Here is a 16,699-nt window from a genome sequence, read left to right as displayed (position 1 = left end):
GTTCTATAATAGTCTGAGGCTATTTGGTTCAGACATTTCAATAGGCAGACAAAACTAAATTTGATAAATCCCATTAAATGGGCTATCCAATTTCAAATACCCAAAATCTGATCTTGATTTGAACTGAAAGAAGTAATAATTATATTTCCAAATGGGTTTCAAGGTGATTTCCACACTGATAAAAAGGAGTACAAGGGAGACAATCTCTTTGTCTGATTTCTTCTTTAAATCAGTCAGAGCTTCCTAGGAATAATAAACAGAGCTAAAATTATTTGCTGGGTTAGATACAAGAGAGTCCTTGCTGTGCCCTCTTCCCAAAAGACATTTGAGCAGTTGCCCGATGAGCCAGCTGGTAATGTTTAATATAGAAGTAAACAGAATTCTAGGTCTCTGTCATACATGGATCCTTTATCAAGCATTTTACTTTAAGTGCTCAAGGCAATTCTAGCAAAATCAGCTTTAACTGTAAATGGTATAGTACCCCCAGAGTGTTTACAGGCATCCTGGGTAGCTGAAACAATTCACCAAATCAAAAAATGCCTCTAAAAGTTTATCCATCTTTTTCTTCTCAAAAAAAAAAAAAAACTTGCTATGATTTTTCTGTAGGATATAATTCTATACAAATAAAACTTTATTTCATAATTTAGATCTCTGTAATGCAATTTCCCTTCTCCCTCTAACTGAGCAGGGGAAGAAGTAGAAGAGGACAATTTCCTGGCTGAACTGAATTTCAAAATCACAGGATGAATGGAGGACAGCAGAACAGTTTCCAGCTTACAAAACTGAATATTTAACTCAGAGCTAAATATTGTAATGTGATTTCAATACAAATCAAACACATTGTCAATGTGCTCTTTTAATGGAAAGCTGGAAGGGAGAAGATTCAAAAGGAAATTCACAGAAAGTCACAAAAGTTAGAATCACTATCTGGTACAAATAACATAGCAATTGTTCGGGCAAGTTAAAAACCACCTTCTATAAAATAAATAAAAAAACTCCAAGTTTCATAAAAGATACTCCTATATTTGTATCACTACTCCTTTTGCAGTATGGATCATCAATCTACATGGTAATGCCAACAAATTTTTTTCACTAAAGTCAGCTCAAATCTTTCCCTAATCACAAAGCCTTCAGTAGGAGTACTTGTGTGACATATATACGTAACTGCAAGAATAGCAGTGCCATAGCTGCCATTTTATGTAAATGGGACAGAAGTGAAAATTCCCTTTTCAACTGATGAGTTCAGGACTGAAGGTTCTCTTTCAAATAGGGTGAACACACTAAATTTGCCACCAAAAGTATTTTTTATCTGAGCTTAATCTTCTCCCATGAACTCTTCAGAAGACACACAAATAGTATGAGAAGTATTATAGTTAACTCTGAGTTTGGTACTCAGTTTAGAATCCAGTTGCCTAAATATAGGCAGCTCCTGCCATTTGAGACTCCTAAGACACAGTGTTAGAAGACAGTGGAACAAAATATTTGTGAGGCATTAATTGTCTTGCAGTGTGGGAAAGACAAAATACCTTTACAGCATAAAAAAATCCCATACTTTTTGTGGTATATTAGTTAAATACCTGTTGACTATTATGAGAATTCAGACACCCTGTGTCTCTGTACCCATTTAAATACTAAATGTATGTGTCTTAAAGTGAATCCCACCTACATATAACATTTCATCAATGTTGTCAGTCAGCACTAATTTAAAGAAAATGGCAATTCTAAGGCAAAAGATTGAACACATTTCTTAGGTCAAAGAACTTACATAACAGCCACCAACAGTTAGCAACACTGTCATCATCCTTATTAGAAAAAGAAACTTAGTTTGCCTATAAGGGAAAAAATTGAGCAAGGACATATGATGAGTATTAGTTCCAAAGAACACTGGGTGCAGTAGCAGAGGAAGCCTCAGAAGTGTATCTTCAACGCATTTGCATGCCTAAAGGACAAAAGTTCAGACAGCTTTCAGAAGCATATCCCATCTAATAGGGACATAACAAAAATAAAAAGAGAGGATGTATGGATAAGGTAATGAGAACTGCACTGCACACTCCTGTAATAGAAAGCTTTTGGAGTCAAATGAACATCAACAACAAAGGTATGAACACAGGACTGCTTGGGAAAGACAAAGGGAGAAGTAAGCAAGCTCAATTTGACTAGGAAGGAACCAGAAATCAACAGTAATGGCCTAAAGATATTCAAGGACTGTAAATACTAAGTAAAAAGAACTGTTTACAGTGATGTAACTAAGAATAATGGAATCCAACTGCAAAAGGAAAATTTAACTTGATGTTAGGAAAACACCCTGAAAAGTCTTCACCCCTCTTGTGGTAGTTTCTTGCAGAAAATTTTTAAAGCACATCTATCTAAAGCATTACAAGACAAGTCTTCAAACTCTTTTCATAAAATACATTACATCTTAAAGAACAGAAATTGTTGTAACTATGCAGACACATATCCACGTTTATTATTTCTGTATTTCATTACACTTTCCTCCATTAGCTACTCCATCATCTGCCAAGGCTTTCATAATTCAGAGCCCTTAGCAGTATATTTTACTTAAACACAATGTTCTCAAATAGCACAGAGAAAAAACACAAAACCGAGATCATTAAATAAAATATTGTAAATCCAGCTTTAAAAGTTCCCAAGCTTCAGGCTATTGGGAGATAGGATGATGTACTAAGGGAGTCTAACTTCCTGCTTACTGTTTAGATGTTCATCCTTATCATATCCTCTGCCTTTGGCAGCTGCTACAGGTAGTGATGTGGTGTTTTGTCTAAACTCTACAGCTGTCTCTGCAGCACAAGCCAGCACCAGGCATCACTCTGATTCCAGACTTGTGGGTCTCAGGGAAGGCATTACATGACTGTATCAGAACAGAGCAGAAAGATTTCCTCTAACAATAAAAAGGCCACAGTATTACTGAAGAATACATATTTTCCTGGAATTGAGAGCAGCAGTTCACAGCTGAATTATCAACTCTGTCTATGAAAATTTTCTGAGAAAAGTAGCTGCAGAGTTTATAACAACTTAAATCCCAGTCAAGCCATCCAGTAGCACAGGGAATTCTATGTATATGTGAAACTATTACCCATTTTTATTCCAAAAGTATTGTTGAAATAGCTCATGATTGCTATTATAGTAAGTACATCATAAAAGATTTGGCCTCCAGTTGGTCACCAAATATTAATCTAGGTAATACAGCTGTAATAATGTTCTATAATCTTTTAAAACATATATTGGAATGATCAGAAATTACTTATTATGCGAGGCTTTTGATACCTTATGAACTCCATATCTGCTTGTATCAGTAAAGTTAGTCTCACAATATTTTTTTTTGTAAAATGCTTATTTTTTCTTATTTCTTATTTTATTTTCTTGTACATACTGTAAAGGCAAGGCAAATTTTTCCAAACATTCATGAGTGAAACTAGATGGAATACTTGAAAATTGTCCAGATTAGCCAGCTGCATGGTTCATAGTTCAAAATTGACAAATGGGTGGATTTTTTAAATTTCTGTCAACAGATTGATAACCTATCACCTCAATTAACCACAAGTGATCACTGCATAGATTCTGATAATTTATTTTTTCCTTTAAATTGAGTTTTTCCCCCACTACATACAAAGCATCCTTTGGAATAAAAAAATGGTTTTGTGACCACACAGTTAGGCTGCTGAGTACTTCCAGGACCAGCAATCACTCCAACTGCTTCTTTCTGATTAATAATGTTCACGAAAATTAATTCCATTTGAGACTCAAATATTGTTTTTTATCCTTGCACTTATTTATCAGTGCTTTTCTCTTGACTAGACAGTTTAATAATTTCAGGTTCTAAATTATTTTTTATTATTGAAAAAATTTATTTTCATTATTTATGCTTCTCCCTTTCACTCTTTTTTACAGTTCCTTTAATTGATCTTTTCCGTATGTATCAGAACATAAACAGAAGTGGCAATTAAAGGAAAAAACAAAGCTACTCTAATCAAAACTAATAAAAATAACATTTAAGAAATTATGAAAATAAGTCATGTTTATGTTCACTTCCCCAAATATTAGAGTAAACAATTTTACTGGATAACACCAGGTAAACAATTATGTTCTGGTAAGACTGACAGTATTAATAGGAATTGTTTTCAATTTTTCTGGACTAAAACTAACATTAAGTATTAGAACAATCTACCCAGCCCACAAACAAACTAAATTTTATTATATGTTTTACTCTAAAATCAGTTTCATATAGTAATACAAATGCATGCCTAAAACCTTTCTCAGAGGAAGAAACATTTTGTTGACCAGTTACACTCTTCCAAGAAAATTAATAACAGATAGGCAAACTGGAAAGACTTTAGAGAAGAACATAAAAATGTGCTTGGGAACAGAAAAGACTGACTTTTCAGGAAAAGCTTTTCATGCAAAAGCCATTTGATTAAACAAGACTGACTACACAACTACCTGTAAGCCTATGGTGCTGTCTGAATTAAAAGTTTGTTTCTCAGAGCTCCCCAGAACATGAAACCAAAAAGATTCAGATGAGCGAAGCTTCCTCAAACAAAAAAATCACTGACAGTACAGAAAATGTGTTAGTCATATTAGCAAACACATAAGTAAAATAGAAAGAAAAAGATAGAGAGAGGAATCTGTTTTCCTCTACAGTGGATCTAAAGGGTCTCTCACCATTCACAGCTAAAAGGTTGCCTGGAATGCACCCAAGGACTGTAAGGAAAAATAATGTACTGGCAAAAGGTGCAGATGATCTAATTGTTTTGCAATTATGTCTTCACAAAGAACAAGTGCAAAAACTACAACTGATATTTCAGAAACATTCCTCAGTTAACAAAGCTATAGGATTTAGCTGCAAGCACTTCAAGTAAGTTCTTCAGCGAAGTGATACAATTTCTCCTGTAGTGGAGCTTTCTGATTTTCATTCTGAAATACTCTGGTAATCTTTTTTATGTTCAGAGAATGCCCATCTATGCACATTATGACTCATTTGCAGAAAAAAATAAGCCATAACTGCCAGATTACAAAGTTATAGTAGGTCTACAGTATCAATCTATTTCTCCTTCATTATTCCTGCTGTTACAAATGCCAGTGTTTATGGGAAGATAAATAGCCTTGAAGTGGAAACCTGTTCATTAAAGTATGAAAGAGTCATAACTATTTCTATAACAATACTCTTGTAGGTGACCAGATGCTTAAGAAATGAAGTCTTAATCTATTTGTTTAAAGAGAGAAGAGAATCTGCCATTTCCCTACCAATATGCAATCGATTCTGCCTTCATTAAAGCTTACATGATATCTCTTTACTTTTCTTTGAAGAGTATCAGACTTAGCTGAAGTAAAGGCAGCTCTGCTATGCTTATCAATATTTCAAATCTGTTTCCAGAAATCAGCATGGTCAGACTGTGATGGACACCTTCTCCCACGCAAGCCCGTGTTCACTTTGTATCCCTGTCTTTTATAGGAGATCAGAACTGCTCTTCATAAGATTAAGAACCACCAATTATCAATTGAAAAGTTATTCTGATTAAATACACTTCCCCATCTTAGAATACTTTAAAACCTGTATTTTCAGGATTGTGGAAAATCAAAATGCAGTATTTTAAAGCACTGATAGTTTCAATAGAGATTGTCTTCTCTAGCTCTTGTTCAAAAAAACCCTAAAATTAATAATTTAATAGCTACCAAAAGCTGTTTAAGAGCAAAAGTATAAAAACATTTTATATCACATTTGCTTGCGGGACTGATGAAAATTCATGTACACACTGCTCATCTGGACCATGAGGGTTAACCATGCTCCTAGAAGTCCTATATTTTAGAACAGGGAAATCTTCAATTTTTAGAAACTATTACATTTTTTGTTTTCAGCATCTATTTTCTTCCTGTTAAACTAACTTTGTTTACAAATGGAATCGCCAGATATATGAACCAGTTTGGAACTAAAAAATATTTATATTTTTAACATTTTACATATATACCTACATATTTTGATTTTGGTGGACTACTTGTAGGTAGCTTACAGAGAAATTATGTGAACCAAGGAGCAAGCCCTAAAAAAAATGGATAGGATTTCAAGCGACTCAAAGTGCTTTCTAGTGAACAAATTCTTAAGGAGTAAAGACTGAAGGTAGCAACATAACTGCTGCAAAGTAATGCAAAGACCAACAGGAGCATTCATAACCTGTTCTCTGCTTTAGAACAGTACCCAACTCTAATATTTACAGTATTTTACCTTGAAGCAAAAGTTATGTGATTGACATATTCATACAACAGTTACATATAGATAGTGCTTAAATGACATTCACTGTTTCAAATGTAGACAGAATCATCTAAATTTCAAAAATCTGGTATCAGTGTTCCATGTTTTTTCTCCTGTTAGCTTTACATTTACAATATATGACTAAGGTTTAGTACTCACAGGCTTACCATCTGGACCAGGCAGACCAGGGTAACCATGATTCCCAGGCTGTCCAGGGTCACCCTGTGGAGAAGCAACACATGAACACACAAAATACATAAGCATTTTAAAACTGTTAAGATTATTTTATCTTATATATATATTATATATACATATATATTATATATATATATTATTATTATTATTATATTTACCTACAAGTCCAGAGACCTACTATTGAGGAGCAATTCCTACAGTGAAAAAGAACTGATTTTGGCAGGGGGCGAAATTCTCCCCAACTTCTTGGGCAGTACTTGGACAAGTGAGTCCACACTTGGTTACAGCACAAGTTTGACCCATGAACTTAAAAGCTTTCTAGTCCTTTAACACTTTAATGAACAGAAATAGAAACACTTTTTATCAAATAATCTTTAATAAAACTTCATTAATGAAGCAGCTCTTTTCTGAAGAAATCTCTCACTGGCCTTAGCTGAACCTAATTCTGAAGATAAAAGCAATAAAGGAAAGAGCCAGGATTAAAACATGCAAAATAATTAACTCCTCTCCACACATCAATTGCTGTCGAAAAAAGATACTCTTTACATTTCGTCTTAAAGGTCCTTTGCAATTATTTTGATAATCACTGTTACAATCAGATTAAAGTAAAAGAAACGTTGCTTGCCACGGCTTCATGTTCATGGCAAGAAAGCAGGAAGTTAACATCCTACTCAGTATACCCTCCTAGAGTATTGACTGTCTCTGTTTATTTTACTAACAGCTTTGATTTGAACTCAGCAAATTCCAGTAAGACTTGATCTCTAAATCATTTTACTTCTGCAGGAGTGTTAAGCAGGTACTTATTTCTTCAGACTGAACCATCAACAGACCTGTGGGGCAGTTACAACTGCAGAATTATTATAAATAGGGAAATAAACATTAGAAGGGAAACAGGAAACTGGCTTTCAATGTGACTGTGAAAAAACATTGTTTCACATATAAACCACAGAAGTGTAATGCTGAACTAAGTGGATAGAATAGAATAATGTGAATAGAATAATGTATTTTTTGAAAAGCATAACAGTTATCATTTGCTAAATTAGTAGTAAGTTACCCAGGATAATTGTTGTTCAAATTAAGAAGTCCAGGTTTGGGATTTGAGCAAAAAAGAAATTTGTTTTCAAATATACCATTTAACTGTGAAATTTTGTGCTTTTAACTTGAAAAGCTCAAAATATCAGTTACTTGTATTTTGAAACCTCTTTGATTTAATTCTATTTCTTCTACTCCATTAATATTACAAACACAAAAATTAAGTTTAAATTCATATGGTTCTAGAGTCCAGTATTCAAAAGTTAATAAATACTATAACTGAGATAACCTATTCAACCATAAATTTGCTTCCTTTTCACTTTCTGCAGCCTTTTGTGTTAGGCACCATCTTGTCACCTGTACTACTCAATTAATCCCAAAGAAAAACTACAGTGTATTGTAGCTGAAAAACTGCACATAAAGCAATAGGTATAGGTCATCTGAGTTCTGGAATTTCATAATCCTTTCTTCCTTTAGAAGAAGTTGTTTTCAGTTCTTTTAAAATTATAAATACTTCATTCTCTCTCCCTCCTTTTTTCTCTAATATGGTAAAAAGAGAATAAAAAAAGGTCAAAGACCACAGAAATTCAATTTACATGAAACAATAACGATAATCTTTGTGTGGCAGATTTCAATTCCCTGGTCAGAAACTTTTTCCACTGTATCAAGAAGCCCTTTGATTTGAGGTAGCTACAGCATGCTCCAACCTCTTTTATGATGACAACAGAGGTTTTTATTCATTTGCTTAATGCAAGAAAAGATCTGGGGTTTTCTTGTCTGCACTTATAAAAAATTCTGTAAACACTGCTTAGCACAGTTATTGAGAAAGGTACTAATACAAATACTGGGGATTTGAGTTTCCCACATAAGACTTCTGCAACTCAAGTCTAATTCTCAGTTTAGTTCTACATCAACACAGAAAGGAGGTCATCAGCATAGCTAATGTGCAACTCTCCCAGCAAGCATCTAGTTCATTCTTTTACAAAGAAGGAAGAAACCCTACTCTTCATTAAAAGACTTTTGTTAGAAAATCATTTCATCCTCAAACAATTAACAGTGCAACATCATTTGCTTAAGAGTAGCAGGGAAACACAGGTCATATACACTCAACAAGACAGAACAGAGACTTACTTTGGGGCCTGGAGGTCCTTGCTTTCCTGGTGGGCATATGCAGGGGGCAGGTGTTGAGCCTACGTCACTGGGACCATTCATGCACTACCAAGAGTGAAAGCAGCCATCAGCACACATGCCAAAGGCAGCCAACAAACATCGGAACACTATGTGATGCTTACTTTCCTTAGGCTGCCTTTCACTTAGGTCTTGGCATTCACTCCCTTGTTCAGCTGGAACTTCTGCTCATCTGAATATTGCCCTCCAACTACTTTTCATGCACAAAATAATTTTATCCAGAATAAAAATTTTAAAAAGTAAGTACTGATATTGGGCTGATACCTGTAACTTTGTTTTTTCACAAATATTTGGCCAAATAGTTTGATAATTTTAAGTCTTGCAACATGAAAGTTGCTTCTCCTAGCTAATCTATTTTCAGAATTTAAAGTGTGATCAATTCTCAAATATAACAATTTAATTAAAAAATATGTAGAATGATGCAATACATAATATGTATAGCGTAAGATCCCAACCATTGGCATGCTATCATGTGTAGTGAAAAGAAGATAAACCCCAGGTCTCCTACCTCCTACCTCCTAGGCATGTGTTCCTTCCACTATGAAGCTACTTGAGGAGAGGCAGGACTCTGCTGCTACCACTGACTCCTAGAGGTCACTAGTCCTGGTCCCAAGAGTGCCCATCCTACAATGACCATTAGATAACCTCCACCAAACCATGCTCCCTACAGCACTAAACACTAAACGTGGCAGATCACATAACCCTCTAGGAATTTCCTTCTGGTTTTGTGATATTTACTTCTCACCATTAAGCCCCACGTGAAACCTCAGTGCTTTATTCAGGCAGGAAAGGGGAGAGCTACTAAATCAAGTACATCTGTACTAAATCTCTATGTTGAAATTAGATTCAGTAAATTCTTTTTCACCCATCAACTCTAACCCAGAAAGTTCTTAGACCTATGAAAAGGCAAAAATTTAATAATCCAAGTTAAAAAAAAAGATATTTTTTTATTAATTATCTAAAACTTTCCATAGTACTTTACTCGTATTTTCTAGAATAATGACACCTTTTAAGATGTTTCTTGAATGGAATTATTCCTCAGAGTCAAATGATTGATCAAAATACAAACCATGTTTCCTTTGCAATGGTGCTAGTTGGGAGTTACAGGTAAGGTTAGGGAAGTCTAAGGGTTAGTTAAGTCTTCAGATAAGCTCCTGTTCAGGGAGTTCCCAACAGCACAATGCAGTCAACAGCTACCTGACCATGCATATCCCCCATTCCCTTGCAAATAGCAGCAATTGAATTGAAATGGGGGAAAAATCAGACCATTTATCCTAATAAACATGTGTTTTTTCGGAAAAGTTATTTTTAAGTTGTCTACTGACTAGAGTTCAAACAAGAGAAGTCCAGCACTCTTATGCTTAGCAGATCTTTGTCCCCTTCTGAAAACAAAGTGTATATTACCTAGAATAGTAAGAAGCTTATAAAAAGTCAAATACTACCTTAAACTGAGTTCGAGTAGTTTAGGATCAAGCCTACCTCTCCATTCTGAAACAAGAAGAAACACAGTTTGAGAGTACAGCAATATTTCTAAAAAGAAAATCCATTCATTCCAAAACACTATCAAAACGAATCATAACTTCTGAGCTGTAACTGTCAAGAAATTGTAATTCAAATGTTTAGACTTTCTTAGACTTATGTGCAGATGCTATTAATGCATATGAAATTAATTTAGTTAACTGTGTTTAAGGGTCTATCAATAGGAGTAGCAATTTTTAAAAGGTAATGGCAGAATTAATACTAAACCATGTCAGTATTTACACACTAAATATTTAGATTTGGGTCAAACCTTTTACCAGAAGTAACTTCTCATCAAAAATATCCTCTGCTTGTTCATTCATGTCAGAGAATGTACCAAAATATTTCTGAAATCTCTGCCTGAATCCAGCATCTGGGAAAACACAGAGCAGCACAGAGGCAAGGCTGGCTTTTTCTCACTTTCCTGTGACTGCATTAGACTCTGCTATCAACTGATTTTTGTTCCAGTATCTGCAACACCACAGAACAATCCAACCCCAAATACTTCAGCAGTGCCATCATGAAATTGTCTGACTTAATAGTTTAGTAGGCACCATTAGCTGCACTGTCCACAGGAATATTCTAATGCATGTAGACACTGCAGATTTCATACATAGAATGATGCCTAGAGAGTCTGGCCAGGAACAGAGGTTAGACAGAGTTAAAGGAATAAAGTAGGTATTTATTAAAAGGTCTTTAAAGGGTACACCTTGGGTGGTACAAGAGCCTGGCTGGGGCTCTGCCCAAGGTGGACCCAAGATTGACACAAAACTATAAAAAGCCTAGCATGTTCTAACTCGTCAAAATATTTGTCCTTACATATATGAGATACCAGGCTTGATATGAACTTCTTATCAAAGCTACGAAATTCAAGCCATGTCTCATCATTGTCTAGTTCATACACTGGCCACATATTTTCTGAGAGCCTGGTAAGTCTCGATTTAAAAAGCAAAAATTCTCCACTGGTCAATCCTCCCCAGTTTTTCAATACTAACCCTAAAGGGCTGGAATTTTGCTATTATACTCACAGGAGAATACACACCCCACCTTAACACTTATGAGTAAGTAACCAGGGAAAGACAGAGAGCAAGCACGAATGAGTAAAAGATGGGATTAGGACTCCAAACCTTGAGAGCAGCAGCGCTGGAGCTAACCCGCTGCACCACCGCTGGCCTCAGGCCAACACTCACCAACTCCAGTGCTGGAGCTCTGCTACCTCAGAGAACACCCTCTCCTACTCTAGCAGAAGAGATGGAGAGCAAAAGCAGCTCCACCTGGACCGCCTAGGGTCCTCCCACACTAAACAAAACTACAAGAGATCTTTTAACACCTAACTCAGGTGCTGGAACAGAATACCACCTTTATTCACTTACTCGCGTGCCTCTGTGCCAGACCCGAGGATTCTTGGGCTCTGACACCTTCTGGACCGCAGCTGGGCCTCTCTGGGAGTGCCAGCAGGAGTGAGGGGGCAGGAGCCGGGTGTTCCTCTGCTCCAGGGCGTTTTCCAGATGCCTTCAGTCCCTTTGCAGCGTGCCAGAACTGATGTGCTGGATGAGCTCGAAGTCCCCCCGGGGCTGTGCCGGGACAGGCCGCACACCCGCCCGCCACCGCTCACGGTGCCAGGGGAGGCTCCGCTCGGCCGCAGCCCCCGGGCCCCAGGCAGAGACCACAGACAGGGAGCGAATGCGGCAGTCCCGAGAGCACAGCCCAGCCCGCCAACAGAACGCCCACACTTTGATAAGACGTTAATATCAAGCCTGATATCTCATATATGTGAGGACAACTATTTTTAGAAGTTAGAACATGCTAGGCTTTTTATAGTTTTATCATGTCGGCGAAGTCCATATTGTGTCCATCTTGGGTCCACCTTGGGCAGAGCCCCAGCCAGGCTCTTGTACCACCCAAGGTGTGCCCTTTAAAGGCCTTTTAATAAATACCTGCTCTATTCCTCTAAATCTGTCTAGCCTCTGTTCCAGGTCAGCCTCTCTAGACACCAGTTCCTGTCCCAGTTTCCTCTGTGTTCAATTTTCAGCTTAAGCAACCCCTAGAGAAAGTTTTCATTTCCTATGGATCATAGAAAGATCATCTTAAAATTACTATGCAGCTAGATATCTCTGGGAAAGGGGATTAATTTGGGCTGTAATTAGTACAAAAAGCCTCTGCTTATTTCAGAAACTCTGACACAATCATACTCTGACAGAATGCAACCACAAACCACATATTCCTCCTTGAAGATCATCCAACATTTTTATTTTCTGAAGGAATCCAGAACTTCATGGGCAAAGTCCAAATTTAATTTACAAAAACAGACAGTGAAACTAAAATGGCAAAAAGCAATCTTTTGGCTTCAACTCCTTGATAAATTGCAGAAAACATAAGATATGAAACACTTTTTAGTGCTTGCTTTCTTTATGCAAAATATTTTTCATTTGATTACTTTTCATATCCTACTTTTAATTTGTAAAGAGAAAAAAAGATATGTGGTGCAGCTAAATGACCTTATACTTTATTTTTTCAAGATTCAAAGCTAATTTTACAAGTGTTCCTGCACCCGTTAGTTCTCGAGTCAGAGTTCAGAACAGTTAATAATCCATTCACCTACTTGCTGCTTGATTGAAAGTTGAAAAAGCCCTGATAATGATGCAATCAACACACTGGCCCCAAAGAAAAAGAAAAAAAAAACAGACTTGCTGGTGATATGTGCCAGTCTGACAAAAAAAGAAAATCTGGATGCTGGAGGTTCAATGGTTCTATTGTCAAACCAGCAAAATTCTACTAAATCAAATCACAACATGAAGAATGTGGGTCTACATAGTAAGACACTGGCAGCTGATAATCTTTATCTGTTTGTTTTAGCCACCAAACAAAGGGGAGTATTTTGAATCTGTATGTTTAAATCAATCTCTTGCTTATGCTTTGAGATGGGAACTGAATCCTTAAATCCTGCTCTGTCAGTCACAACTGGTTTCCAAATCTGTTTGTATATGTTTTACCTTGCAGTGCAAAATTAACTGTAAGAGGACCGAGAGAGGGCCAAAGGGCCCCCATAAACTTGCTAATTGTGTACATGAATCATAAAGTCTTGATTTTATTTCTGTCTGTACTTAAAATACTTCTTGAAATTGTGGCAACATTTCAAATAATGGGTTATTTATCACAGACCTCAGTGGTATTTCTCAGCACAGATATCTCTAATGGGAGAAGACGATTTAGATATACAGATTTGCTGGTTATGTACCAAAATTTCACAGATTAAATGTCCTGACAAGTAGCAAGGAATATATCAGAAAAGTTCAAAAGTCATATTTAAAGAATTTTACACTGAAAATACCCAGGAGTTTTATTATTCTATAATGCTTAAAATCTGAAATTTTAAGAGAGAATTCTGAGATCCTTCTGTACTTATATATACCAAATTTACACCATTAAATACCTAAACTAAAACAACTTGTAAAAAACTTTGTGAGAAAATAAGGCTGAAAACAGACAAGGTCCGTGTCACTTGATATTGCAAAGGTAACAAACATGTGTTTGCATCAGCTGAATCAATGTAGTATAATTTATTTTAAAACTTCATTAAGTCAGCTTTAAACAGTGATATTTTAAAAAATGCCAATTAGTCCTCAAAAGTTCATCTATCATACTCACAAATCCTGGGATCTCACAGACTGTTTCTCGGTTATTTTGCTCTGGGTCACAGTAGATTCGCAGTTTTTGTATATCAAACTGTAATTCAAAACATAAACGACTCTTTAGAGCTCTTAGCATTCACTACAGTTAAATATCAATTAAGTATACAGAAATATTTTTAGGCTACTCAAAATTATTAATATATGCAAGCAAGTAAAAATACTATAACAGAATTACTTAAATAAAAATAATCAATCCAAGAATGTTTTAAAAATAACAGAAATCACCATCCATATTCCCTGGGAATTAATCCAAACATATGAAACACAAACTACACTGGCTGCCAATATCATAAAGGAAACAAGATAATAGCACAGGAAAGCGCAACCTTTCTTTTTACCTTAACAGATGTGGGAAGATACTTCTACACAGACCTGCTCGTATTAGATATAGCATTAGTAAATTCTGGTGAAGCATCTGACGGCATCCCTAACACTTACATGTTTAGTATATAATATAAATCTTTAAAAAGCATTGAATAAAAACACTGGCATCAGGTAAAAAAAAGTTTTTGCCATTCTGCTTTGTCACTACATTCCAAAACAAAATGAAACCACTGTCAGGTTTTCTAGTATAACCTATCATGGCTGCAAAGCAAGGAGAAATAAACTTGACCAAAATTTTCCTCTTTTACCAGCATCACCCATACATACACTAATGGAAGGACAGCAGATGCAAATGTCAAGCAGAGGAAATTCCGTACTTTGAGACACTGTTTCCCAAATTCAGGCAACCACATTGCGTCAATATTTTCCTTGGAATCAGTGAGACCAGTTAAGCATCCATGTCACAGAATACATCACTTGTGCAAAGTCCTCCTGATCTTTATTCTCTCTTAACTGTTACAATTTTGTAAACTAAATCTCAATCTCCTCTAAGTTAGAAGAGTAAGCTCAAGAAAAAAGAAGCCACCAATGCAATGTTAACCTACAACAGAATTACTGAATTATTGTAGTATTAGCATATGCCTACCTGTACCGTTTCCTCCTTTCCAGAATACTTTCCTATTTGGGTTAGGCCGCTGATGTAAATACCTAAAACAGGATGTAATGGCTTTGTTTCAATTTCTTGGCCATCTATATACAAAGTTACAAAGTCTTCTGTTACTAAGAGACGAATTTGATGCCAGCCTTCATCAAACAATGTCTAAGAAAAACAAAGAAAACAGCACTGTTGAAAACAAAATGCCTACAATTTAAATAAATGATAAAATTGCACTTCTATAATCAAATTGTTGTTAATAGTCGAGATGATCAAGGTTGCAGGTTTTATATACAAATAATTCTAAACTATATAGGCAAATAAAGTATTGCCAAATAATATTGTAATTGAAAATATTACAATTGATAATAATTAATCCCTATTTCAGAATTATTTTATAACTCACATAGATGATTTTTTTTAATCTATGACCTTGAACATGCTCAAACCTGTATTTGTTAAACATATGCATCCAGAAGTCTGTTCATCAGCAGTGGTATAATGTCTCAAACACTTCAGATCATCATGGTGAAATAAAATTGGTACTTGTGATAAATTGATAAGTGATAAATTATCATAAAGATTTATTAAAGAAAATGTTCATTAAGAGTGTATTAATATTTATACTGTGTTTAGAGACACACAGGTCTAAAAAATCCATTACATTATTGTTCTCCGTAACAGCAAGTCAAGCATGGAGGAACAAAAACAAACAAACAAACAAACAAAATAACCCACAAAAGTTGTGTTTTCATGATGAAGTTCATGGATAGCTGGGACTTCATGAATAAGATTGATTTGTCTGTGCAGCTCCAAGGAATAGATAAATACAAACTGATTATTAACTTGAAACTGAATTCCCAACAATTTCCAGTAAATCAAGTTTAACATAGCTTCTTAAAAAAACAAAAAAGTATTTTGCCTACTAATAATTATTAAAAGGTAGAGGAAATTTGGAAAGAAAAAGCAAAAACTCTCCATCCAGTAACAGAAGACTAAAATACCTCTCCCTAGAAAAAGCTTAGTAGTTAAGACGCATTCCTTGGATAGGAGTCCTTCCTTCTATAAGGATTTATATTTAAAATTCCTTCAGCCTGAATTGGAGTAGGGATTTGAATGCAGGCCTCTGCTTCCCAGAAAAGTTGAACTCCCTTGGCCATGAAGTGCTCCAGCAGCAAATCTTTCCCAGTCTTTGTCTGCTGAATTAGCCCACTCTGTTCACTTAAATAATACTCCCTGTGGCAGGAAGGACAATCTCTGCAGATATTCCTGCTACAAATGCAAGAATAGGGTCATTCAATCTCCATTCCTCTGTCTCATCTGCAGCTAAAGCAATCTTTCTTAGAAGAGTGGAATACTTCACAGGAAATTATTGAAGAAAGACTGAAAGACAACCTTCCGGTTGTACAAGAAAACAATAAAACTAGTTTCCTCAAAGAGGAGAATACTGAAATAATGGGTACTTAAAGATGTACTCCAGCATGATAGGGGCATACTCCTTACCTTTACATGAGGTGCAGCAAATGTAATAACTTGTGTGCCATTTATTAAACTTGTTGTAGTGAATGATAGTGTTTTCTCTTCTCCATTAACAGTGACTGCTATCTGTGGTCTCTTATCTAGACTCAGGATTCTCCACAAATCCCATGTCTTTTTTACTTTAAATCTTTGAGTGGAAACAAACACATAGGATGGAGGGAGACCTTCTGGAAACACATTCCTAAATAAGGGGGAAGGGTAGAAAAAACAAGACAGTACTTGAACATTCATGTAAACCTTCTCACTTAAAGAAACAAAAACAAACTTACTGAATATAGAAGCATATTTATA

The 16,699-nt window shown here is 35.7% G+C and overlaps 1 protein-coding gene across 1 annotated transcript in view; it reads right to left on the bottom strand.

Annotated features, from left to right (window-relative positions):
• The window catches only part of COL21A1 (collagen type XXI alpha 1 chain), a 92,970-nt gene that overhangs the window by 45,011 nt on the left and 31,260 nt on the right, over nucleotides 1-16,699 (bottom strand). The window contains exons 5-10 of the mRNA XM_005518111.3: nucleotides 16,373-16,589; nucleotides 14,861-15,034; nucleotides 13,847-13,924; nucleotides 10,160-10,168; nucleotides 8,624-8,707; nucleotides 6,425-6,487 (exon numbers count right to left, since the gene is read on the bottom strand). Of these exons, the coding sequence (XP_005518168.2) occupies nucleotides 6,425-6,487; nucleotides 8,624-8,707; nucleotides 10,160-10,168; nucleotides 13,847-13,924; nucleotides 14,861-15,034; nucleotides 16,373-16,589 (625 nt within the window). The remainder of the gene's footprint in view (nucleotides 1-6,424; nucleotides 6,488-8,623; nucleotides 8,708-10,159; nucleotides 10,169-13,846; nucleotides 13,925-14,860; nucleotides 15,035-16,372; nucleotides 16,590-16,699) is intronic.

Source organism: Pseudopodoces humilis, chromosome 3 (genome assembly GCF_049639895.1).
Source record: "Pseudopodoces humilis isolate 2021_Gansu_Grassland_sample_001 chromosome 3, ASM4963989v1, whole genome shotgun sequence".
NCBI classification, from domain to species: domain Eukaryota; kingdom Metazoa; phylum Chordata; class Aves; order Passeriformes; family Paridae; genus Pseudopodoces; species Pseudopodoces humilis.
Note: the sequence above shows the minus strand (reverse complement) of the source record. Positions and strands in the feature narration are given on the sequence as shown.